The 25,043-nt window shown below is 40.3% G+C and overlaps 1 protein-coding gene across 13 annotated transcripts in view; it reads left to right on the plus strand.

Moving 5' to 3' along the window:
• The window catches only part of AMBRA1 (autophagy and beclin 1 regulator 1), a 170,953-nt gene that overhangs the window by 117,375 nt on the left and 28,535 nt on the right, over nucleotides 1–25,043 (plus strand). For 12 of the 13 annotated variants that reach the window (XR_013442346.1, XM_078058089.1, XM_078058088.1 and 9 more), the window contains 3 exons: nucleotides 12,739–12,849; nucleotides 22,795–22,983; nucleotides 23,831–23,985. Coding sequence is in view for 11 of the 13 variants with exons in the window: in XM_078058089.1 (XP_077914215.1) it covers nucleotides 12,739–12,849; nucleotides 22,795–22,983; nucleotides 23,831–23,985 (455 nt within the window). In the remaining 2 variants the exon portion in view is untranslated. The remainder of the gene's footprint in view (nucleotides 1–12,738; nucleotides 12,850–22,794; nucleotides 22,984–23,830; nucleotides 23,986–25,043) is intronic. The other variant, XR_013442347.1, reaches the window with a different exon arrangement.

Raw genomic sequence — 25,043 nt, forward strand, 5'->3', positions numbered from 1 at the left:
ACCACCTTTGAGCCTTTCTGAATCTGTTCTGATCTAGTTCTGATCTATTTGACCCCTCTGAATGGCTTTTTAAGGGAAAATGGCCATGCCCAGCCTAGAGGTTACCTTCTCCCATCGGAACTAACTGCTTCCTGTAGATTTGAGTATGATTTCATACCTTGTCTGTGGATGACTTTGGGTGCATGGTATCTAGTATCTATTAATGTATCTCTACTTTCAAGTGCATGCTAAAAACTAAGACCATTACTGCATGCTTCCACTCAAACAGGTTTCTAAAGTAGTTGAATTCATAAAACAAAGTAGAATTTTGGTTACTGGGGGCCAGGGCAGGGGGCAGGGGGAGGCGGCAGGAAGGGGAGTTGTTCACTCGGTATGGAATTTCATATTTGCAAGACGAAAAAGTTTCAGAGATTGGTTTCACAACAGTGCAAATATACTTAACGCTGCTGAACTAGTTAAACTACTAAACACTACTGAACACTTAGAAATAGTTAAGATGGCAGGAGGGGAAGAATGAAGGGGGGGAAATCGGAGGGGGAGAAGAACCATGAGAGACAATGGACTCTGAAAAACAAACTGAGGGTTCTAGAGGGGAGGGGGTTGGGAGGATGGGTTAGCCTGGTGATGGGTATTGAGGAGGGCACGTTCTGCATGGAGCACTGGGTGTTATGCACAAACAATGAATCATGGAACACTATATCTAAAACTAATGATGTAATGTTGGGGATTAACATAACAATAAAAAAATTTAAATAAAAAAAAAAGAAAGAAAACAAACAAACAAAAAAAAAAGAAATAGTTAAGATGGTAAATTTATGTTAGGTGCTTTTTGTCACAGTTTTTTAAGAAATTAGTACCAGATTTTTTGTATTACTTGCTCTGGAAAGGAAGGCTCTATCCATTGCTCTGGCCCTAGTGAATATAAGATTAATACCTCTTCCTCTCTTGGCGTGTTATAAAACTTACTCTGCTGTGGTCACATAATCCTGGTTTGAATTGTTATTTTGAGAAAATTTTTGGTGAAGCTATGATGATATGGAGAAATAGTTCATAGCTATTTCTTTTCCCTTCCTTCTGTATTCCAGGCCTTGCTAATTTCCTTGTTGATTTCTCAGACTATGATTTGTTGTTTTGTTGGCTTCATCCAATGCCTTTGACCTCAACAGTAAGACATTCCCTTATCTTTCTCTGATCTGCCCCTAAAGTTCATGATTTGTGTATGGGCTAATGCTACCCTTGTTCTTTGGGGCTGGAACTTTTAAAGCCTTTAGGAGTTTATTGGACAATAAAATTCTGTTGATTTAGGGGCCCAGTTCCTGCTAAGAGCATGTATAGTCATTGATATCTATATCTATAAAATGTTTACCCGTTTACCCTTTGGTTTATGTTAAATACATTTCAAATTTATATTGTATAATGATTTATCTTGATCAGTTTAAGTGACCAGTTAGAGCAGTTATTAAACAGCTTAAATCTGATAGACCACATACCTTACCCAGAACATTTCCTCTGTCAGAATTATAGACATCTACGTGATACCTGTTCATGGCTTTATTTTTGTTTTTACAGAAAATGATGTCCCCCTAATACTCCTCTTATCTTTTATTTTAGCCTCAGGAAAAGGTGAAGACTTGGTTTCAGCTATAGGTAATATACTCAGAATTGAAAACCTGAAAACCTCTTTAAAAACCTACTTTTTGGGGCGCCTGGGTGGCTCAGTCGGTTAAGCGTCTGTCTTCAGCTCAGGTCATGATCCCTGGGTCCTGGGATTGAGCCCTGTGTCTGGCTCCCTGCTCATCGGGGAACCTGTTTCTCCCTCTGCCTCTCCCTCTGCTGGTTCCCTCTCTCTCTCTCTCCCCCTTCCTCCCTCCCTCTCGCAAATAAATAAAATCTTTAATAAAAAAAAAAAAACACGTACTTTTTCCTTCCACAGGAAATAGTTCTGTTTCCCTCAGTTTTATGATTGCTAGGTTCCATGCAGTGTGTTTTCTATAAATAAAAACGATTATACAATGGAACATTCTTTGGCCATAAAAAAGGATGAAGTACTGATACATGCTACAACATGGATGAACTTTGTAAACATGGTGCTAAATGAAAGAAGCCAGATACAGTCACCTGTCGTATGTTTCTATTTAAGTGACATGTCCAGGGAAGGCAAAACTATAGAGACAGAAAATAGATTAGTGGTTGCCTTGGGCTAGGAGGGAAAGAGTGGGCCACAGTGGAGGGGAGTGACTGCTAATAGGTAAGGTATGGGGGCAGGAGGAGGATGAAAATGTCCTGAAATCAAATAGTAGTGATAGTCATTGTAAAAAATTGGTTTTGATAATGGTTGCACATTGGTGTGAATATACTAAAACCCCTTGCATTGTATACTTTAAGTAGGTAAATTGTACAGTATGTGGATTACGTCTCATAAAGTTTTAATTTTTAAACAAACTATATATAGTTTGGTCATTTTCTTCAGTGTCAAAACTGTAAATGGGAATAAGAGACTTCTACCCTTGGAGGAAGTCTTGTTATCTGCCACCAGGGCCTCTTTCCAGGTCCCCAGGGTATAGAATAATTGACTGTGGTCTCAGATGAGATTTTTTTAAATGGTGATAAGGTGACAAAGTGAGTATGACAAAGTGCTTAGTTATATTTCCTTCTTAAAGCAGATTTAAAGACTGCATTTGAATGAAGCTTTCTGGAAACAAGAATAAGTGTTCTTCGTAGGATGCCATTCAGTATATACTTAGGAAGAATGCTTTTTATGTCCAAATAATCCCATGTTGTATTGCTCTAAGAAAAATTACTTTTCATAGACAGAAACCAGTTTATTAATTTACAAAGAGCTTAGACAGTCTGCAAGAAAAAACTTAACCAAACATAAAAATGCGTGGAAGATGTAGGTAGGCACAGTACACACTAAAAAAATACAGTGAGCCAGTAAACGAAAGATACTCACCAGTACTTGAAATTATTAAAGATATGCAAAGGGATCCCAGAAATGGGATGCCATATTTTGCTTCCCAAATTGACCAAAGTTTATATTGAGTAGTATTTTTTAATAAAAGCCTTATTGAGAGGGATACCTGGGTGGCTCATTTGGTTAGGCGTCTGCCTTCTGGCTCGGTCATGATCCCGGGGTCCTGGGATTGAGCCCCACATCCGGCTCCTTGCTCAGTGGGAAGTCTGCTTTTTCCTCTGTCTGCCACACTCTCTCTCTCTGACAAATAAAAAATAAAAAATAAAATCTTTAAAAAAAAAAAAAGCCTTGTTGAGATATAACTCACATACCATATTGTTCACCTATTTAAAGTTCAGTGGTTTTTAATATATTCACAGAGTTCTGCAACCATTGCCACTATCTGTTGATTTCCGAACATTTTTATCACATTCCCATACCCATTAGCAGTCACTTCTCCCTTCCCCCTTCCCTTCCCCTGCCTCCTCCAGCCCTAGGCAACCGCTAATCTACTCTTTGTCTTTATAGCTTTGCCTATTCTAGACATTTCATGTAAGTGGAATCATACAATATGTGGTCTTTTGTGACTGGCTTTCTAAAAAGAATTTTGAAGAGTTGATAATTTTTGTGCGGTTGGACCTGCCCTGGAGTTTCTGGTCTCCGTTCTATTGACCAATTAGCAAGCTGGTTCTTGACTTCATATCACAGCTAAGCAGGAGGATAGTAATTGTGTTTCCAGGCTGATGAGTCTTTGGCCCCCAGCCCCATTCTTATTCTATCTTCCCAGTAGCAGCACATTCAGAGATGGCCATTTTGAATGAGGCAGCCTCAAATCGAACAATTTTATAGGACTGAAACATAATTTAATAGTTTCCTTCTTTGTAACTTGCCCTTTTTTACCCTCCCAAATTAGCTTCTCTGATACATTTGCTAATGATTCCCATTGTTCCGTATTTTCACTGTACTGTTGAATCATACTCTTCACTTTCCTGCTCTCTCTTGGAGAGAGGCTAAAAGCTGTTTTTGAAAAAAGGTTTCTAATTCTCCTTTCCAAGCAACAGAACAGAGGAGTCAGAGAAGCAGAAGCAGAGGCAGAGAGAGGCATGCAGGCTATCAGGTTTGGTAGAGCTCACCTACCACGTGACTGTCATGATTATTAAGATTTTATCCCTAGACACATTCCCGAGGCTTCCAGCCGACAAGTTGAAGACCTGACTGAGAGAATGAGACTTGGCAGCTTGGTTTTGCTGTTGTTCTCTGGTGGTTGGCCAGGATCGCTGGATTTAAGTTTATTTTTCCCCTTGTTTTGTCTCTTGTTAGAATCATCCTTATTTACTCTTTTGCTCTGAGGCTCCAGGGAAAGACTCTGGTCATATGATAGAGAGTGAACTGCTGTGACTTATAGACAACTGCTCTTTCCACTGTCTCCTATAACATGAGTGAGAGTTTGGGGCTCTTTATGTCTTTCTCTCTGTTTTTATTTCTTAATTAATAGCCTTCTTTTTTTTTTTTTTTTTTTAAGAGCAGTCTTAGGTCTACAAAAAATTGAGCAGAAAGTATAGAGTTCCCATATACCTCCTCCCACACACATACCCATAGGCCACCCCCACCATCATCATCCTTCTCCAAAATGGTACATTTGTTATATATAATCCACAGACCAACACTGACACACTGTTATCACCCAAAGTCCATAGTTAACATTAAGTGTGAAACTTATGGGTTTTGGCAAATGTATGATGACATATATCCACCATCATAGTATCCTACAAAATAGTTTCACTGCCCCCAAACATCTCTTTTGATGCTACAACTATACCTCCCTCTCTCCCTGGCAAACCGCTGGCAACCACTGATCTTTTTACTTTGTCCATAGTTTTTGGCTTTTCCAGAATGACATAGTTAGAATCATACCATATATAGCTTTTTGCTTCTTTTACTTAAATTTCCTCCATGTCTTTTCATGGCTTGATAGCTTGTTTCTTTTTAGAGCTGAATAATATTCCACTGTATGGTTGTACCACAGTTTATTTATCTATTCTTCTATTAAAGGACATCTCGGTTGCTTTCAAGTTTTGGCAGTTATGAATAAAGCTGCTATAAACATCTGCGTGTAGGTTTTTGTGTGACATATGCTTTCAACTGATTTGAGTAAATACCAAGGAACATGATTGCTGGATCATATGGTGAAGAGTATGTTTAGTTTGCAAAGAAACTGCCAAACTGTCTTCCAAAGTTGCTGTACCATTGCATTTCCACCAGCAAGGAATGAGAGTTCCTGTTGTTTTGTATCCTCTTCACCATTTGGTGTGATCATTGTTTTGTATTTTAGCCATTCTAATAAGTGTGTAGTAGTTTCTCATTGTTATTTTATTTTGCAGTTCCCTAATGAGAAATGATGTTGAGCATCTTTTCATATGCTTATTTACCATCTGTTTATCTTCTTTGGTGAGGTGTCTGTTCAGATTTTTTTGCCAGTTTTCAAATCAGGTTGTTATTGTTGAGTTTTAAGAGTTCTTTGTATATTTTAGATACCAGTCCTTTATTAGATAAATTTTTTGCAAAGATTTTTCTACTGGTCTGTGGCTCGGCTTTTCATTCTCTTTTTCATAGTGTCTTTCACCGAGCGGAAGCTTTTAATTTTAATGAAGTCAACTTTGTCGATTTTTTCTTTCATAGATTGTGCTTTTGGTAGAGAAGTCTTTGCCATACCCAAGGTCACCTAGATTTTCTCCTGTATTAGCTCCTAAGAATGTTACAGTTTTGTGTTTTACATCCAGGTCTGTGATGAGCCCATTTTTATGAGAAGTACAAGGTTTGTATTTAGATTCATATTTTTGCATGTGCACCATTTGTTGAAAAGACTGTCTTTCTCTATTGAATTGCTGTTGCGCCTTTGTCAAAGATCAGTTGACTTTTTTTGTTTGGGTTTATTTCTGGGCTTTTTGTTCTGCTCCATTGATCTATTTGTCTGTTCTTTTGCCAGTGCCACACCATCTTCATCACTGTAGCTTCATAGTAAGTCTTGAAGTCAGGTAGTGTCAGTCCTCCAACTTTGTTCTTTCCTTGCATACTGTGTTGGCTGTTCTGGATCTTTTGCCTTTCTAGATAAATTTTAGAATTTGTCAGTATTCATAAAGTAATGTTCTGGAATTTTGATTGGGATTGCATTGAATCTATAGATGCAGTTGGGAAGAATTGACCTCTTAACAGTATTGAGTCTTCCTATCCATGAACATGGAATATCTCTCCAGTAAATATTGGAGATCTTTTGTGATTGCTTTCATTGGAGTTTTGTAGTTTTCATCATATAGCTCTTATACATATTTTGTTAGATTTATACCTAAATATTTCTCTCTCTCTCTCTCTTTTTTTTTTTTTTTTGGTCTAGTGTAAATGGCATTGTATTTTTAACTTCTAATTCCTATTCCAGTTATTCATTTGTCATTGCTGGTATATAGGAAAGCTATTAACTTTTTGTATCCTACAATCTTGATATAATTGCTTAATAGTTCCAGGAGTTACTTTTATTATTCTATGGGATTTTCCACATAGACAAACATGTCATCTGCGAACAAAGACAGTTTTATTTCTTCCTCTCTAATGTTTTCTTTCTCTCCAAGTTTTGTTTCTTCTTATTTACTTTTCTTACTGCATTAGGTAGGACTTATAGTAAATGATGAAGAGGAGTAGTGAGAGGAAACATCCTTGCTTGTTCTAGTCTTAAGGGAAAATCATATAGTTTCTGATGATTAAGTATGATGTTAGCTGTAGCGTTTTTGTAGACATTTTCTATCCAGTTGAGATAGTTCTCCTCTCTTCCTAGTTTCCTGACAGTTTTTATCGTGAGTAGGTATTGGACTTTGTCACATGCTTTTTCTGCATCTATTGGTATGATTATATGATTTTTCTTCTTTATCCCACTGATGTACGGGATTATATTTATTGATCTTCAAATGTTGAACCAGCCCTGAATACCTGGGATAAATCCCACTTGGTCATAGCATATAATTTTTAAAATACATTACTGGATTTGACTTGCTAATATTTTGGTGAGGATTTTTGCTTCTGAGAGATTAGTCTATAGTTTTCCTTTCTTCAGTGTCTTGGTCTGGTCTTGGTGTTGGGGCAATACTGGCCTTATAAAATAAGTTAGGAAGTAGTCCCACTTGTGTTTTCTGTAAGAAATTGTAGAGATTTCATGTAATTTCTTCCTTAGATGTTTGATAGAATTTACCAGTGAACCCACTTGGGCCTCGTGCTTTCTGTTTGGGGAGGTTTTGGGTTTTGTTTTGTTTTTTTTTTTTAAGTATTCATTTATTTATTTTTAGAGGGGGGCAGAGGAGGCAGAGGGAGAGGAAGAGAGAGAATCTCAAGCAGACTCCCTGCTAAGCACAGAGCCCGTTGCAGGGCTCCATCTCATGACCCTGAGATCATGACATGGGCCGAAATGAAGAGTCAGATGCTTAACCAACTGAGCCACCTAGGCACCCTCTGTTTGGGGAGGTTATTAATGATTAATTCAACTTAATAGATATAGGCCTACTCAGGTTATCTATTTCTTCTTGTGTAAATTTGGGAGACTGTGTCTTTCAAGGAATTGGTCCATTTCTTCTAGATTATCAGATTGTTCATAGTAGTCTTTTATTATTCTAGTGTCCACACATCAGTGGTGATGGCCCCTCTTTTATTTCTTATATTGATAATTTGTGTCTTCTTTTTTCTTCAGTTAGCTTGGCTAGAGGTTTATCCATTATATTGATCCTTCTAAAGAACTGGCTTTTGGTTTTATTAATTTTTTTCTGTTGATTTCCTGTTTTCGGTTTCATTGATTTCTTCTCTAATTTTTTTTTTCTTACGTTGAATTTAATTTGCTCTTTTTTTTAAATTTTTTTTTTTTTTTTTTTTAAGATTTTATTTATTTGCGAGAGAGAGAATGAGAGACAGAGAGCATGAGAGGGAGGAGGGTCAGAGGGAGAAGCAGACTCCCTGCTGAGCAGGGAGCCTGATGTGGGACTCGATCCTGGGACTCCAGGATCATGACCTGAGCCGAAGGCAGTCGCTTAACCAACTGAGCCACCCAGGCGCCCCTTAATTTGCTCTTCTTTTTCTTATTTCCTAAGGTGGAAGCTTAAATTATTGATTTTAGATCTTCTTTTCTAATAGATACATTCAGTGCAGTACATTTCCTTCTAAGCACTGTTTTTGTTGCATCCAACAAATTTTAATAAGTTGTATTTTCATCTTCATTTAGTTCAAAATATTTTAAATTTTTTTCTTGAGATGTCTTCTTTGAGCCATGTGTTATTTAAAGTGTGTTGCTTAATCTCCAAGTATTTGGGGATTTTCCAGTTATTTTTTTGCTACTAATTTCTAGTTTAATTCCCTGTCATCTGGCAGCATACTTTGTATGATTTCTATTCTTTTAAATGTGTTATAGTGGGTTTTGTGGCCCAGAATGTGATGTGTCTTGGCCTAGGCTGTTTTTCAAGGAGAAAGTTACTCAAGAGTCTAGGGCCTTGACATTTGACCTTAATTCTAAAACTAAATGCGTCTGAGGGGCGCCTGGGTGGCTCAGTTGGTTAAAACTAAATGCGTCTGTCTCTTGGCCGTGACACATAATTTGCATCTGTCTCTTGGCTGTGGCACATAATTTGCACCAGTCTCTATAAAAGGACCTTTATCTATGACTTGTTGATTATACAGAGCTGTACCCATAGAGGAAAAGCATACAGAGATTGGAATAAATGATTAAAATAATTTTAATAGTAGTCATTTTTTAGACACCTATTATTTGCTGTCACTTTACTGTATCACTATACCCTATGTGACCCAATGACCCTATAAATTGTAGGTATTATTATTTTTAAAGGTTTTATTTATTTGAGGGACGCCTGGGTGGCTCAGTCAGTTAAGCGTCTGCCTTTGGCTCGGGTCATGATCCCAGGGTCCTGGGATGGAGTCCCACATCGGGCTCCTTGCTCAGCAGGAAGCCTGCTTCTCCCTCTGCCTGCCGCTCCCCCTGCTTGTGCTCTCTCTCTCTCTGACAAATAAATAAAATCTAAAAAAAAGAACAGGACATTCCATTAAAAAAGGTTTTATTTATTTGAGAGAGAGAGAGTAAGCGGGGGTGGGGGGCAGAGGGAGAGAATCTCCAGCAGACTCCATGCTGAGTGCAGAGCCCAAAGCAGGGCTCAATCTCACAACCCTGAGATCATTGACTTGATCCGAAATCAAGAGTTGGACGCTCAACTGTCTGAGCCACCCAGATGCTCCTGTAGTTATTATTATACCCTTCTTACAGATCAGAAAACTGAGGTTCAGAGAGATTAATTAACACAGTCACACTACAGTAGATACTAGGAGGAAGTGTCAAAATCAAGTACGTCTGATTCTGAAGCCTGTATTCTCAAACACCATACAAAAAACAAACTACAAGCCATAATATCCCAGTTCAAGCTAGCCTCTAATCCATGACAGAAATGAGAAACTAAGTTTGCTAAGGGAATATTTGTATAATGCTATACCTTTGATTAGTTTCTTTCCAAAATCAGTATCACTAAGAGTTTGCATGCTGTTAGCAGTGGGAATTCTAGTAATGATACTTCCTAAGAGCACCTATCTTGGAGTTAAAATGTAGGCTATATTTATTTAGCTTGGAGTTTTCTAACCAGGGATGATTTTGGTCCCCAGGGACCATTTGGCAAATGTTTGGAAACAATTTTGGTTGTCATAACTGGGTGAGGGGGTAGTGTGCCACTGGCATCTAGTGGGCAGAGGCCAGGGATTTTGCTAAACATCCTCCAAAAGCCCAAGACCAGCCCACGCCCTAAACAAAGAATTTTCTGGCCCCAAATATCAGTAGTGGAGGTTGAAAAACCCTGAGTCTAGCTTGTTCCATCCGATCATTACTGAGAAAACCTTGAGGCCTCAGAAATCTCTCAGCAGTCTCTCAGGATTTGGCTTCTGAGGCTAAGTGCCTCCTATGTAAATACCTTGTAGCTTAGTCCATTAATTCATTCTGGCACATTTCCTATACCTTCAGCTTAGTGGCCAGAGGCCTACTAAATGGTTGGGGCTTTTTAATAGGGTGATACTTTTTCTTCCTGATGTTTCCGAGAGACAGGCTCAGCTGGCTTGCAGCTCTTGCAGAAGAGAACCTGGTGACAATACGCTAATCTGTTGCTGGCATCTTTTGCTTCCTAATCTATGTTTACACGGCACTGAAAATCGACTCCCTGGTGCCAGGCTCCATTTCTCCTCAGCGCTCTGGCACTGTTGGCAGAGAACACCTCCCCAATCCCTTCCACACAGTGCTACCCATCCGTGTTTATTACATTGCATAGCTGTTCTCCAGAAAACATTTCTGGAGGCATTCTGGAGCTTCTGGAGCTGGGGGTTTGGAGTCTTAATCGTTGTGTTCCCAGTTGCAGATCCACAGCACTCTTAAAGCATCTGGTATTTTCCTTAACTGTTTTCCTGATTGTAGCTCCCATCCTCTCCCCCAGATTTTAAGCTCCTAAAGTACGGGGTTTGTTTCTTCAGTTTATTTCCTACTCTTTTTTAGCAGCTAGCATTTCCTTCATCAACTGAGAAATCAACTTACCTTCTATTATTTTGTGTTTTATGCTTTTCTGTTAAAAGTTAGAGGACATGATAAGGAACTACAATGGTGTGAGAAAGACTGGTGGTCAGAGGGAGATGTCAACTATCTAGATAAACAAGCCAGGGGAACACTTCATAAGCTCAGTGATGTTGAGCCTGGATCAGAGTGAAACTGAGTAATTCTTTCCAGCAATGTGGTAGACCTTAGAACTAAAAAATGATTTTCATTATCAAAGGGGCCTAAAAAAATAAAATGTTCCTATTAAGAAAGTCCTGTATGTAGCTTACCCTCCTCATGACCCAGGAATTGCTCAGCAAAAGTTCCCAAGTCAGGTGTAATTATTATAGAATATTCTATAAAGGTTAAAATTATTAAGAACATATATTTATTTACCTCATTGAGTGATATGCCACAGGACCCTCAGTAGGAGTTTGAGGTCAGTGGGCTCGTTGACAGCACCCCCAAATGCTATAATTCTCAGGCCTTCAGGGAGATCATGACCATTTGGGTCTATGTCTTTGAATCTGTAAGATTTTAAAGAATAAATTGTGGTGGGGGTATTGGTTTATCTAGAACCATATTCCTCAACCTTTATGTAATTATTACCCTCCTAAGGAGATTTCGTAGACATTTTTTCCCTAATCATCCCCCCTCCCATGAAATTTTAATATCATAAATAGGCTGTGTATCTGTCATATACTACAATGTATTAGAGGCGAGCTAGTGATTGCACTAAGATTTCCCCATGAACCAGTTTTCACCCCCATGGGGGCAATATTACCCATATTGAGAATATATAATCTTAGCAGTATTATCATCTTGGAAATGAACTGTTTCACCTTTCTTTACAAATTGAAACTGGGACAAGGACACCATCAATAAACTAATGTTGAAGAGAGTCTTCTCATGTAATAGCTGGCTGCAACTGGAGAAGAGTACTTTTCTGGCTTGTATGGAGGACATTTTCTCTCTGAACAACCTCTCTTGACCATTTGAGGAAAGAATAGGGAAAGACCAGGAATGGCAGAGCAATAAATGGCAGCTCACCAAAAGGGGGTGGGGGGTGGGTGGGAAACAGATGACAGGACCCTTTTGTAATGATATGCAGAGGAGGAAGATTGTGATACTGAAGATTCTAGGTATAAAATTGTCCATTGTTCCAAGGCTAGTAAGTTCTAACAAGTTCAGTTTCTTGAAGTAAGTGATTTGCAGCGGAGAATACCATTTAGGTTGTCTAGCATACAACAGTGTTCTATTCTCCCAAGAGGGTTTGGCTCTGTCTGATCAAAAGGGTGGTTGTGTATGAAATGCACCTCGGAAGGAGGAGGAGGAAATGACATGTTCATGTAAATGAAATACAACTGCAAATTAAAGTGTCACCCTGTTAAAAAAAAATCCATTTTTTATTTAATTGGTTACCAAGGAAAAAAATGTCATGCAGAAGTGTATATCTCAGGGAAAGTTAAACCGTGAGATGTTTCAAGTGAATCCAGATTCAAGGAAGTTCTCATGGGGCGGGAAGGGGAGGGGTTTGTAAAATATTGCCTTAATAAAAATATTCTGATACTGAAAAGCCAGACTCATAAATTTCTGCTGTGTTACATGCCAGGGGTCCAGAAGAAATTAACAAACATGACTTCATTTGTTCTTTACTGTCTCTATCTATCCAGTCAGCTATATACTGGCTGCCTCTTCCCTGGAGGAAACCTCCTTTTGAGATGTTTTATTTGGAAGAAGGTTGTGTACAAAGGAGGAGATGCTTTCTCCCGAAGAGTGTTGCTTACTACAAAGACATCCAGGAATGAAATGCTTTTCTGTGTGGCTTTTCTGTGTTAATGTTGTCCTCCCATTTTTCACTCCCCCCCGCCCCACACGCATTTTTATGAAAACTCATCTGTCTCTTTAGACTGAGAGTCTACCAGACAGGACATATACGGTACCTGCCACATTGTTGGCGCTAAGGAAATGTTAAATAATCGTGGGAGGGGCCGGTGAATGGGATTATGTTTCTGGTAGAATTGTTCTTGAGATATGTTTGGTTTCTCTTTGAGATGGGGACTTGGCAGATGGTTCTTCCTCTTCCCCCTCTCCTGCTAATCCTAGTACATGTTGTTTTATGTTTGCAGAGGAAACGTGGATAAAGACTATACTGTGCTCTCTTTGTCTTCTCCCCCACCAGGGGCAGTGATTGGTGATGGACAGTCTGCTGTGGCCAGTAACATTGCCAATACTACCTACCGGCTCCAGTGGTGGGACTTCACTAAGTTTGACCTCCCTGAAATCAGTAATGGTAAGCCAAAGTGGAGCTGGTACTGGTGGAAGGGGTATTTCTTACTGGTGAGCCTGAACTCAGAAACCCATGGAGCATTGGAGTTTTCATCATCTTGTTGAGCAGCTGATTTCCCGGTACCGTTTCTGCAGCTCACCATCAGTAATTCAGCAGACATGTTTTAAGCACCCACCCTGAGCAGCGACCCATGGTAACTGCGGTGCTAGGAGCGATGCCAAGATGGACACAGAGATGAAGGTGTCTCTTCTGGGGGGTTCACCAGCTAGTAGCTAATTGTCCTAAGCCTCAATGTTTAAGTGGAACTGAGAAGCAGGGAAAGAGAAGGGAGTATAGGAACTGAGAGCTAGCCCTTGTGCCCCTTGAGGAAAGACTGTGGTGATGTTAAACTCATTTATTAATCCAGAGCTGGATGGAACAAAGTGAATGACATGGTCAGTATTTAATTTACAAACATATGTCTGAAGTCTGCAATCCCATATCCCAGTTGTTCATCACAGCATTTTATTTTATTTTATTTTTCAGATATTTTGTTTATTTAAGAGAGAGAGAGACAGCATGAGCGAGAGGGGCAGAGGGAGAGGGAGAGAGAGAGAATCTCAGATAGACTCCACGCTCAGTGTGGAGACCAGTGCAGGGCTCAATGCCAGGACCCTGAGATCATGACCTGAGCCAAAACTAAGATCTGGATGCTTAACCAACTGCACCACCCAGGTGTCTCCCATCACAGCATTTTAGACAACTTATTTCAATTTCTATCTAATGAAGGACTTGCACATTCCTAGAAGTGGCAGTTCAGCCTCTGCTTGAATACTTAAAGTGATAGGTCACACTATCTGGTGAGATGGCCTGATCTTTCACTGATAAGCTTCTGTTATTGTTCCCTTGCTGTTATTTCCTCCCGTTGGTCCTGGTTCTACCTCTGAATCTCCATAGAATATGTCTAATGATACCTCTTCTGATGGTCCTCAGCTGTTTGAAGATAAATTGTCATTTCCCTTTGAATCTTTCTTCTCAGGCCAGACTTCCTTCCTGAGATTCCTTTTACTGATCTGGTTTCCAAATCCTTGACAGTTCTGTTCACCTTCCCGTTTGACTTTGGGGAACCAGAACAGAATAGAAAACTCCAGATGGGAGCTGTCCAGTACATAGCGCAATGGTGGTTTGGACAGTGTTAATTCAGCCTGAGATTTCAGCAGCTTTTCTTGAAGCCACTATTCAGTTTCAGTCACTTCAAATTCCTAGATAATTATTAAGAAATCGAGGCTCTACCATTCTGTTTATTTGTGCAGTTTGAATCTTTTAAAAACCAAAACAGGTTTGGATTTGCTTCTGTTAAATTTTATCTTAATAGTATCAGTTGCACTTCCTAGCTCCTCCCTCTCAATGTCTTTTTGAACTTTGGATTCAGTCCTTTTCTCTCAGTCTTACATCACCTACTAATTTGATAAATACACTTTGTCTCTCTTCCTTTGGTTTACTAGGAGAAATGGTCAATCAGTCAGGATATTGTCCTGGGCCTTGTGTGATGTTGCTGTGGACTTCCTCTTGTGTCAGCTTTGGTTCCTGAATTAGCACCCTGGCCTGGTGTTCACAACTGAAGCCCACATTTTTTTTTTTTTCCTTTTAATCTTGTCTGCAAGGTATTGTAAGAATTTGTCAGATGCCTTAAAATAATCAAGATATTCTCTGTCTGTGGCGTTTCCCGATATGCCAGTCTTGGTATCCTTATCAGACCATGAAAATGAGGTTAATTTTTCATGTCCTGATCTTAGTGAAACCACAGTAGCAATCATTTCTTTCTTTCTAAGTGCTTATAAGCCACATGTTCAATAATCTTTTCTTTAACTCTTCTGGGAATCAACTGCAATCTACTTTTTCCTTTATTGAATACCAGGTTTGCTTGCTCATCTCCAGATTTCTGGCCCAGATCTTCTTTGCCACAATTTATTTCCAGTTATTTTGTTTATATTGTTTACTTTTTTTTTTTTTAATTATAATCTGAAATACATTCACCATTCAAAAAATTTTGGACTATAAAATAATAGACAGTAAAAAGTTTCCCAACTCTGCTCTCAGCTGTAGGCCACTCCTCCCCAGAGGCAACCACAATTAGCAGTTTCTTGTGTATCCTTTCAAGGATATTGTATGTGTGTATATATATATATAGGCAATGCAAATGTATGTTTTTCCATCTTCTGTGTAACCCAGATGGTAACATGTTATACTCTCTTCTTTCTACACTTTGCTTTCTGTACTTCACCGTATATCTTGGTGATCTTTACATACCCGTATATAGTTTACTCTTTCTTTTTTAATGACTGCCTAGTTTTCCATTGTCCAAGTGGAATCTCTGGGTTCCATCTTTTAATCAGTCATTTTTCAACTAGTCTTCTCTGAGGAACTTTTAAATTGTTTTCGGTCTTTCCTATACAAAACATGTTGCAGTTTGTCATTTTGCACCCGTGCAAGATTATCTATAGGATAAATCCCTGTAGGATAAATCTCTAGAAATGGAAGTGTAGTTAGGAAGAGTACGTACATCTGTGATGTGGGTAAATGCTGCTAAGTCACCCTCTGTAGGGGTTATGCCAACTTATACTCTTATCTGCAGTTTATGAGAATGCCTGTTCCCCCTAAACTCTTGCTTGTAGACTGTGTTACCATATTTTTGGATATTTGCAAATCTGATAGGTAAAAAATAGTATGCAGGTATTTTAAATTTGTATTTATCATATTACAAACCAGGTTGTGTGCCTCTTTACACACTTAGCTCGTGTATATTGCCTTTTCTTGACTGGTCCCTGTGCTTTACCTATTTTTTATTGTGTTGCTGATCTTTTCCTTACCAGTTCTACAGGAGCTCTTTCTAAATCAGAAAATTAACGTACAAAAGGAGTTTCCTAGTTGTCATTTTTCTTTTGACTTTGCTGAAGGTTATTTTTGTCATAGAACTTATTTTAAGTAGTCAAAATTATCCAACTTTCCATTTATGGTTCCCAGGTTTTGTGTCATCATTAGGAGATCAGTTAGTACTTTTATATTTTAGTTTTTTTTACCTTTAAGTCTTTGATTCATAGAAGTTTAACCTAGTCCCAAATAAGCAGAATATGAACCAACTTTTACCCCATATGGCTACTCATTTGTCCCAACCAGTTTATAGACTAATTCATTTGTCTCCATTGATTTGGGATGTCACTTTGATCCTATTTTTACTTTCCTGTATATATTCAGATGTATTTCTAGACTATCCATTCTGTCCTAGTGATCCGTTTGATTATTCATGTGAGAGTACTACAGGGATTCAAGTTTTCAGGCATTGTGTTATAGAATCTGGTAGGACCCGTCTCTTCTTGTTATTTTTTTTAATCCAAATTTTCCTGTCTGCTCAAGCAGTTTTGTTTCCCTGTATGGACTTTAAAACTATTTTGCTTCTTCCCTTCACCCCCCTGAAAAAATCCTATTAATATAATTACTGCAGTCACATTAAATTTGTAAATTAACTGAAGGAGATTCAATATCTTTATGGTTAGATTTAAGAATATGGCATGATTTTCCATTTCCACAAGTTTTTGTTGTGTTCTTAGGAATGTTTTAAAGTGTTCTTCATATAGATCCTTTACAGTTCTTTGATTGATTGATTGATTTGAGAGAGAAAGCGCGCGCGTTCATGCAGGCGAGCAGGAGGAGGGGCAGAAGGAGAGGGAGAGAATCCCAAGCAGAATCCCTGCTGAGCATGGAGCCTGATGCAGTGCTTGATCCCACCACCCCGAGATATGACCTGAGCTGAAATCAAGATTTGGGTGCTTAACCTACTTAGCCACCCAGGCGCCCCTAGATCATATACAGTTCTTAAGTTTACTGTCAAAAGCTTGTTTTTAAAATCCTACTACTATCTTACTGAATTGTTTACTAATTGTAGTTGTTACTCAGGTAAATCTCCTGGGTGTTCTAGGTTTGTTATCTGTAAGTAATGATAATTTTACCTTCTCCATTCTAAGTTTTACATTTGTGATTTCTTTCTCTTGTCTGTTGGCTTTGGCTACCATCAAAACAATAATAATAATAATAATAATAAATAATAAAATAATAATAGCAGTCATCCTCATATTGCTCCTGATTTTAGTGGGAAAACTTCTTTTTCCCAGTACGTTTTTTTTTTTTTTAAGTTTTACTTATTTAAGTAATCTCTACACCCAACGTGGGGCTTGAACTCATGACCCCGAGATCAAGAGTCACATGCTCCTCTGACTGAGCTAGTCAGGCACCCCTAGCTTTTTCCCAGTAAGCATATTGCCGGCTTTTAGGTTGAACTAGAACTAGTTTATCATTTTAAGGAAGTCATCTATTCCTATTTTATTAAGAGTTTTTATCAAGAATGGATATTGAATTTAGTCATGACTTTTCAGTATCTATGAAGATGATCGTACGTTTTTTCCCCTCTCCTTTGATCTAATAGTATAATCATTATGTTAATAGATTCTGTAATATTGAACCCATCCTTACATTTCTTGAATAAACCCCATGGTTCTTTAGTGTAAAATTCCTTCCCTGTAGCTTGCTAATAAACTTTTTTCACTGATATTTGTAAGGGAGATGGCTCTGTCCAGGCTTTTCTTTTTTATGAGATCTATGGATTTGGGTATCAATGTTACTATGCTTGTGTTATAAATATAATTTGGAAGTTTTTCTTTTTTTTCTTTGGAACAGTTTAAATAGAATTGGAATTACTTAGACTTTTTGTGCTTCAAAGGTCTGGGCCTGATGCATGCATGCATGCTTGCTTGCTTGTTCACTTGCTTGCTTGCTTTTGCATGCGTAGGGGGAGGTAGTTCTTTGATAACTTTCTCTGTCAACTGTCCTATGATGGTTAGACATGTGAACTCTTAAGCTGCACTATCTGGGTTTGAATCCCTGGTCAGCCATCTTCTAGCAGTATGACCTTGGTTAGTTACTTAATCTCTCTCCACCTTCATTTCTTTTTCTATAAAATGAGAATTTAATAGTGCAAACCTCATAGGGTTATTATGAGAATTAAGTTAGTTAATAAAGTTAGGCATTCTGAACAGTGCCTGACATATAGTAAATGGTCAGTGAGTGCTAGCTATTTTCATCATGTCTTTTTCGAGAAAATTGCACCATGATTCTTTGAGAGTATGGCCATAACTCTAAATTCCCACCTGCCCCCGTCTTTACTACTCTGAGGTATGTAGTCTTCCTCTCTGGAGAGTGATGTTCATGTGAACAAGATGTTGCTCTCACCCTGTTGCCTTATCTGTAATGGTCTTCCCATCCTTCTCAAGCATGTTGTTTCTACCCAGTCGGAGATCATTTGCCTTGCTAGAAACGCAAAATATTCAGAATACAGGCATTGAATATGCTGCTAGCATAGCTTTGATGCCCTTTCTGGTTGTCCTTAACATGTTTTGTATAAGCCTCAACTTGTTCCAACTACAGCTTCCTATAATTCCCCTTCTGTGTTTCTTCTTACATCTTTTGATCCTGACTCTTGTAAAGCCTGAGTTGATCAGAGAGCATCATGTGCAACCAGAAGGACTAGTTTGGCTCATGCATGGTGTTAGAATTCTGCTTTTTAATAGTGCCCTATTTTTCTTAGTTTTGACCTTAGAAGAAAAACTGCATTCTGGGAGTTTAGGGCATATATGTCCGATGATAGCCAATGTTCCTTTCAATGGTATTACCCTCTAGAATGACAGTCACTTTTATCTGAGTTTCCTGTCATTAGCTCTTAACTGTGTTTGCTGGCTGGTCTGAATAAAGTCTAGTTACAGTTGGCAGCTTCACTCTTGACAGATTCAGCTGTGAGAAAAGTAAGTAGGGAATCTTTTTTGCTGTAGGATTCATTTCTGAACACCACGTACCTCTCAGTGGAGGGTAGCCTTTGGCCTTGGCACAACCCATGCCTGGGAGCCACTGGTCTTGAGTTTTACTCATGTGTTCAACAGCCACTATGTTGCTGGTCATCTGACTTATCTGAATTGTATTTAACTTTTCTCTGGAGTTAGTTGAAAATTCTTTCCACATGTTTCTCTCAGGATGCACCATTAATGAATTACTCTCTGTAAATTAGAAGTTTATGAAAAGGCCTCACAGATGTAGATAATTTCAAGAACACTTTCCTGAAAAAGTAGCTCATTGGGTTCACCCTGGTTTTTAAGAGTGAGCTCTTACTGGTAAAGAGCATTGGTCACTCGGGTGCCCTGCCAGCACCAGCCTTCAGAAACCCCGCAGCTGAATGGTGTAAGGCAGACTGCACCACAGGAGATGTAGTGATTGCTGCCTGTGGGGAGGGCTTGTAGTGTCATCGGGAGGACTGTGCAGGAGGTCTTATTCTGCAACTTGAGGGGCTCAGAGATAGCCGAAAGGAAATTTTCCTGCTGATTTAAACCCCTTCGAGTTTTCCAAATCAGTATCTAATATATTTACAAAAGTACTGCAACTGCTGATCGCTCCCATAGCCTCATCTGGCCAGCCAGCAACAGGCTACAAATCGATCTTTGTACAAGGTGTTTGTTTATAATTTATGGAGCTGATAGGAAGGCAGAGCCATCTGCTCCTCCAGGCATCAGTATTTCTAGCCCCTCCCATTCCCTGCTAGGGCATTTTCACTTGGAAATCATTTATAATTAGGAGGAGATTACATTGCAGAGTCTGGAACATGGCTTCCTGCTGTCTTCTGCATCATTTTTTCTCCCCCTGGAGCTGCCCCCTGAAGCTCTTAAGCAGCTTTGATTTGAAAAATCCTTTCTTTCCTAACCTTTATTTCCATTTTGAGCTGCCCCATCACCCTTCCCCACATGTGTTTTTGCCTTTAAGTGCAGGGCAGGTTGCTGGAGCTACGGCTCAGGGATCAAGGACTGTTTGGTAAGGTGGCAGTTGTCCAGTGTGGTCCCATACCAGCAGCATCAGAGACACCTGGGAACTTGTTAGAAAGGCAAATTCTCAGGCCTCACCCCAACATTCCGTGTTTTAGTAAGCCCTCCAGGTCACTCTGATGCATGCTAACACTTGAGAAGCAGTGTCGGAAGGCCAGGCAGGGAGCAGAACAAAGATTTCTAGTGCTGTGTGGGTTGCTAGTGTCTTAGGCTTTATTTCACTTCACCATTTTCTCTACCTGCTTACATTATTGTTGAGTCCAAAAAGAGTGAGTTGTCCTTGCCATTAGTGCATTACTTTCCTAGGGCCCAAGAAAACAAGTAAACAGGTCCAAGAAATCTCGTCCTGTGTAAATTAACTCATCAAAATTGCAGCGTTATGAGAAGTGGCACAAGTGAATTGGAGCGGTGACCACTCACCATTGTAACTGAACATTTCCATTTCCGTGTGGGAAATTAATAGACAACGAGCGGCAAATGTAAGCTGCTAATTGGAACTTTGAAAGAAAAATGAAATTGTAAACACACCACCCAGTGCTCGCAGAAACGAAGCTACCAAATCACAGTGTGCCTGCCACATCCCCTTCATTAGGGCAGGAGTGAAACCCTGGATCACTAGCGGCGCAGTTTCTGCAATTAAACCTGCTGCCGGAGAAGCTGTGCTCGAATTTTCAGCATTTTCTTTTCATTTGTCATCTGCATGTCTGTCTGTGTGCTCACCACAATGACTGGGAGCGCTTTTGAAACTGGGTGGGGCTGGTGGGGAGGGGACGAAATTTGGGAGGTGGCATTATGATGATTCCAAATCATCATAATGTAGTAAACACAAACATAGCGGCCTGGATTGGAGGCTGACAAAATACTTTTTGTCTATATGCCCAGTTTTTCAGGGGCTTAGAGCCAAGCTTTCCAGAAAAAGGAAAACCTTACTTGTACTCTCCTTCCCACCCTGGCCCTGCTTAGGAATTAATCTGGCAGTAAGCAGTTAAATGCTTTTTTTACTTTAGTGGTGAGCTTTGAGGGTTACTAGAGGCTTCTATATGTTTGACGGAGTTGCATGTTAACACACATGAGTGAGATCATAACAGCAAGATAGAAAAGCATACTTTCATAAAATACCCACCATGCATTTTTGAGACATTAAATGTGGAATAAATGGTAATTGTGCAAAACTGTCTTAAAGTCTGGTGGCTGTAGTCTCAGTTTTCAGTTTCTTTTTATCTTTCTGAAGGTTTTGCCAGCCTCAAGGTTAGAAAATCAAGATGGACTCATTCCTGACGCCTCCCCCGTTCCTTCCCCCCCCTTTTTTATATATCCCCAACTGGAATCATGTGTCAATCCAGGGAAGGAGGAAAAGATTGTCATCTTTTTGGCACCAGGCTTGGGACCCTGAGTAAGGAGCAGACGGTCTCAGTGCTAACTAGATAAATCTAGCCACACAGGGTAGAGCAGATGGTGGGTTGGAAGTTGAGCAGTACAGAGCCCTAATGGTGATAGCAGGGAATATTTGGATGTCATTATTTTATTAGTTAGCAAACAGAGCCATCCTTGTGGTCCCTTCTTGGTGTTATGTGTAATGGTGCTGTAGGTGTGAGCCCCCGAGAGTTGGCACAATAGCCTAATCAGTGTGTTCTGATGTCTTTTTTGATCTACTTTGTCATCTCTGTGGCTTCATTAGCAACACACAGGGAAAGGAAGATGAATATAGAGTGTTAGAAATCACTCTGAGTCCCTGAGCCCCTAAGCCTCAGGCCCCTGAAAAGCAGTTCTCTGTTTTGTGTTCCTTAAAGTAATTTCCTGGGGAAACTTGCCCTTGATCTTCCAAGGCAAGCACTTGGGCTTCCTGGAATAGATCACCTGGAATCTGATGAAGGCCGCTGAGCTTGGCTTCTTCTATCTTTCTTCCTTTTTTTTTTTTTTTAAACCATAATGTGTTTGACAGTGGACATCCAGGTAGTCTCTAAAATAAGAGAAGGACCAAAAAGTTTCTTTGCAGGTACATTTGAAGTAGATCTAAGTGAGACAAAGCCCAGAGGAGCTTGGTCCCTTTGGATGTGTTGTGCTGTTGTGCTGCTGCCCATAGTTTGGGCACTCTGTTCCCAGGCTCACCTTAAGAGTAAGCCACTTCCTCCTGGCAGGGAATTATACAGTGGGCTTCGGAGACTCGAATGAAAATCAAAACAAAGCCTGCAGGCACAGACCCAGTGCTGGCCAACGTCTCATTAGTCCTGTCATGTGGAACGGGATCTCCCCATCCCCACTGACACATTCTTCCACCACCCCCATCCCTACCCTGTTCCCTTGAGCCTGCTGCCTGGCTGATCCTGGGCTTAATTCTTAGTAGCTGCTAAGTACAGGCTGGGGCTGCTGCCCCTGGATGCTTGCTTATGGTATGGATAAGGCCTAGAGCGTAGTGAGAAATGAAGAGTTCCAGCCATCCAGCCACAGCTGGGCTGTGTTTCTCTTTGTCCTCTCTTGTGGCATTAGGGATTCGTAGTAGCAAGGAGCTGTCCAGAAGACTAAAGTCTCTAACTGTTCCATTTCTCTGAAATGAGAAAATAAGACACAAACTAATGAAATGACTTCCTTCTCCAAGGTCGCATAGCAGCTATGCAGTAAGACTCTCACCCCAAGGAAGCTTTACCTGGATCACCTTTCTCTTGGAATCAGTGGTTTTGCATTTTCATTCATCTTAGTTTTGATCTTTTGGACAGTAACAGCTGTTGAGTGGCTCTCCAGGAACAATTTTTAATAACTTTTTCCTTATGTCTCTCAAATGATGTTTCCTAAGTGTGAGCTAAGACTCAGCAGGTGGTTGTGATTGTGTTGACTATCTGTTGTTTCCTTTTAAAGTGGTAAAAGACACATCTCTTTCCTGCCTCTTGTGTTCCTTGTTCCATGACATTTTAGTTTGATTGACAGGGTGTGGACTTCAGCATTTTTAGAGAGGGTTCAGGCCCTTAGAGAGGCCCCAGAATTTCTTGGCCCAGAATTTTTTACACCATCAACTCCAAAACTTTCTTACCCTCTTTTCTTTCTTTGTCTGATGCAGCTTCCGTGAATGTGCTGGTGCAGAACTGCAAGATCTACAATGACGCCAGCTGTGACATTTCTGCAGATGGCCAGCTCCTGGCAGCTTTCATCCCTAGCAGCCAGAGGGGCTTTCCTGATGAAGGCATCCTGGCAGTGTACTCCTTGGCCCCCCATAACCTGGGTGAAATGCTCTACACCAAACGATTTGGTAAGGGATAGGAAGCCCAACCTAGCGACAGAGGGACGCTGGTGCCTTGGCATGGGCATTCCTAGGTGAGGCACAGCTTAGGAAGGAGTAATGGTCATAGCCTGCCCCTGCTTCCCTGGGACACAGGCCAGAGGAAGATGGCTTTGCAGGAGTCCTGGCTGGTAGCATTGCAGAAGACTCTCAGAGTAAGAGTCCTTCCTGCCATAATAGCGTCACCAACACGCTCCTGTTGTGACGGCCACGGATAAAGGAGGAGCTTTGGTCACGGCTTGGCACACTCCTACACTTCCAGGCAGTTTGGTATTGTGTATTAAAAGCCCCTAAAGTGTATGTTCTCTGATCCAGCAATCCCACTTCTAAGGAAATAATCAGAAAACTATACAAAGATTTATCTACAAGGATGTTCACAGCAGTGTTACTTATCATAGAGAAAAATGTCAAATGATGAAGAATTGCTTAAATAAATGATGATGCACAGACAGGGCAGAATACCATTTGGCCTTTAAAATGCTCTTATAGAAGAATATTTAATGGTGGAAAAATGGTCATTACGTATGAAGTGGAAATAGTAGATTTCAAAGTACTATTTACAGTATGGTGCCAGTTTTTTAAGATATGGTGCTATGATGGCAGTGGTTAGCATTTGTCAAGTACTTTCTGTATGTCATACGTTGTACTCAGTACTTGACATGCCTTCTCATTGTCCTCCTCACTGTACTCCTATGAGAGAGCCCCTCGTAACCAAAGATGCAAATTGGAAATAAAGAGAAAAAGACTGAGAGGGAACATTATTTCCTTGTGATGGCAAGAACTCTGGGAAACGTCTCTCTGTTCTGTTGGCTCTCAGGTCCCAATGCCATTTCGGTGAGCCTGTCCCCAATGGGCCGATACGTAATGGTGGGCTTGGCCTCGAGGAGGATCCTGCTGCATCCCTCCACAGAGCACATGGTGGCCCAGGTCTTCAGGCTGCAGCAGGCCCATGGTGGCGAGACCTCCATGAGGGTGAGTGCCATGGCTCGTGCCTCCGTTGTAGGGCAGCTCTCCAGACTTGGCAGGGTAGTGAAGGTTAATGGTGTGACCTCCCAACCCGGGTGAGAGGTAGCATGTTTGTAAGGAGTACAAAAGACTGCTGTCCAGCCCATCTGTGACCAGCAGGCTTCACTTTTAGAAGCTCTGGACTATTAACAGGCAGGAGCTTTCTCACACCCTAGTTCCTGAGCTGAGCTCCTGAGAGGCTTGAAAGTATCTTTGGATGAAGCCCAAACTGAATACCTCCTTACCTCAGTGTGAGACCTTTGGTCTGGAGATACATGAAGGACACAATGAAATATTTATGCTTATTAAAAAAAAAATTTTTTTTTTTGAGGAAGCAAGCTATAAAAAGTGATATATACTATGAAATGTTCTTTTCTGTGGGTTGTAATCATGTTGGAAGATGAGGCCTTTGCGTAGCTGCTATGCTCTTAACCGTCTCATCCATTTTATTAGCAGAAGAAGGTCCTATTGGGACCCTCTCTTGTCTGAGGTGGACCTCTCTTGTATTGCCATAAAAGCCTTCTGGGCATCATGGGGTTAGTGGCCTTCTGGACTCAACCATACTGGTTTCTGAGTTCCCATGGGGGCTCATTTGCTTTTGCCAAGGGGAATTGAGCATTTGAATGGTTCTCTTAATTAGATGGTATTTAAGCTCTGTCTCAAGCTAAGAACCTGTGAATTCCCTTAGCACTTTGTGTTGTGCCATTTATAGTTTTATGCACTTGTTTATGTGTTGTTTTGTGTTTTCTTTAGCTGAGTGGTGTGTATGTTTAATCTGCCCAGTTAGGTTCAGTGTAAGCTCCTTAGGGACATATCCCCCAGGGCCCTTCATTTAGTGCGATGCATGTAGATGCTTGATGCCTGGAATGGAAGCATTTGTTTTAAAGAAAAAGCTAGCGATAGGATCCATTATGTAGAAAGTGACAGAAAGTGGGTGGCCTAGCGTGGTGGTCACCAGCCTCTTCCTCCCATCTCCTACAGGGACCTTCTGTCTGACTCTACTGAGTCACTTTCCAAGCACCCTG

This window comes from Halichoerus grypus, chromosome 11, assembly GCF_964656455.1.
Source record: "Halichoerus grypus chromosome 11, mHalGry1.hap1.1, whole genome shotgun sequence".
Classification (NCBI taxonomy): Eukaryota; Metazoa; Chordata; class Mammalia; order Carnivora; family Phocidae; genus Halichoerus; species Halichoerus grypus.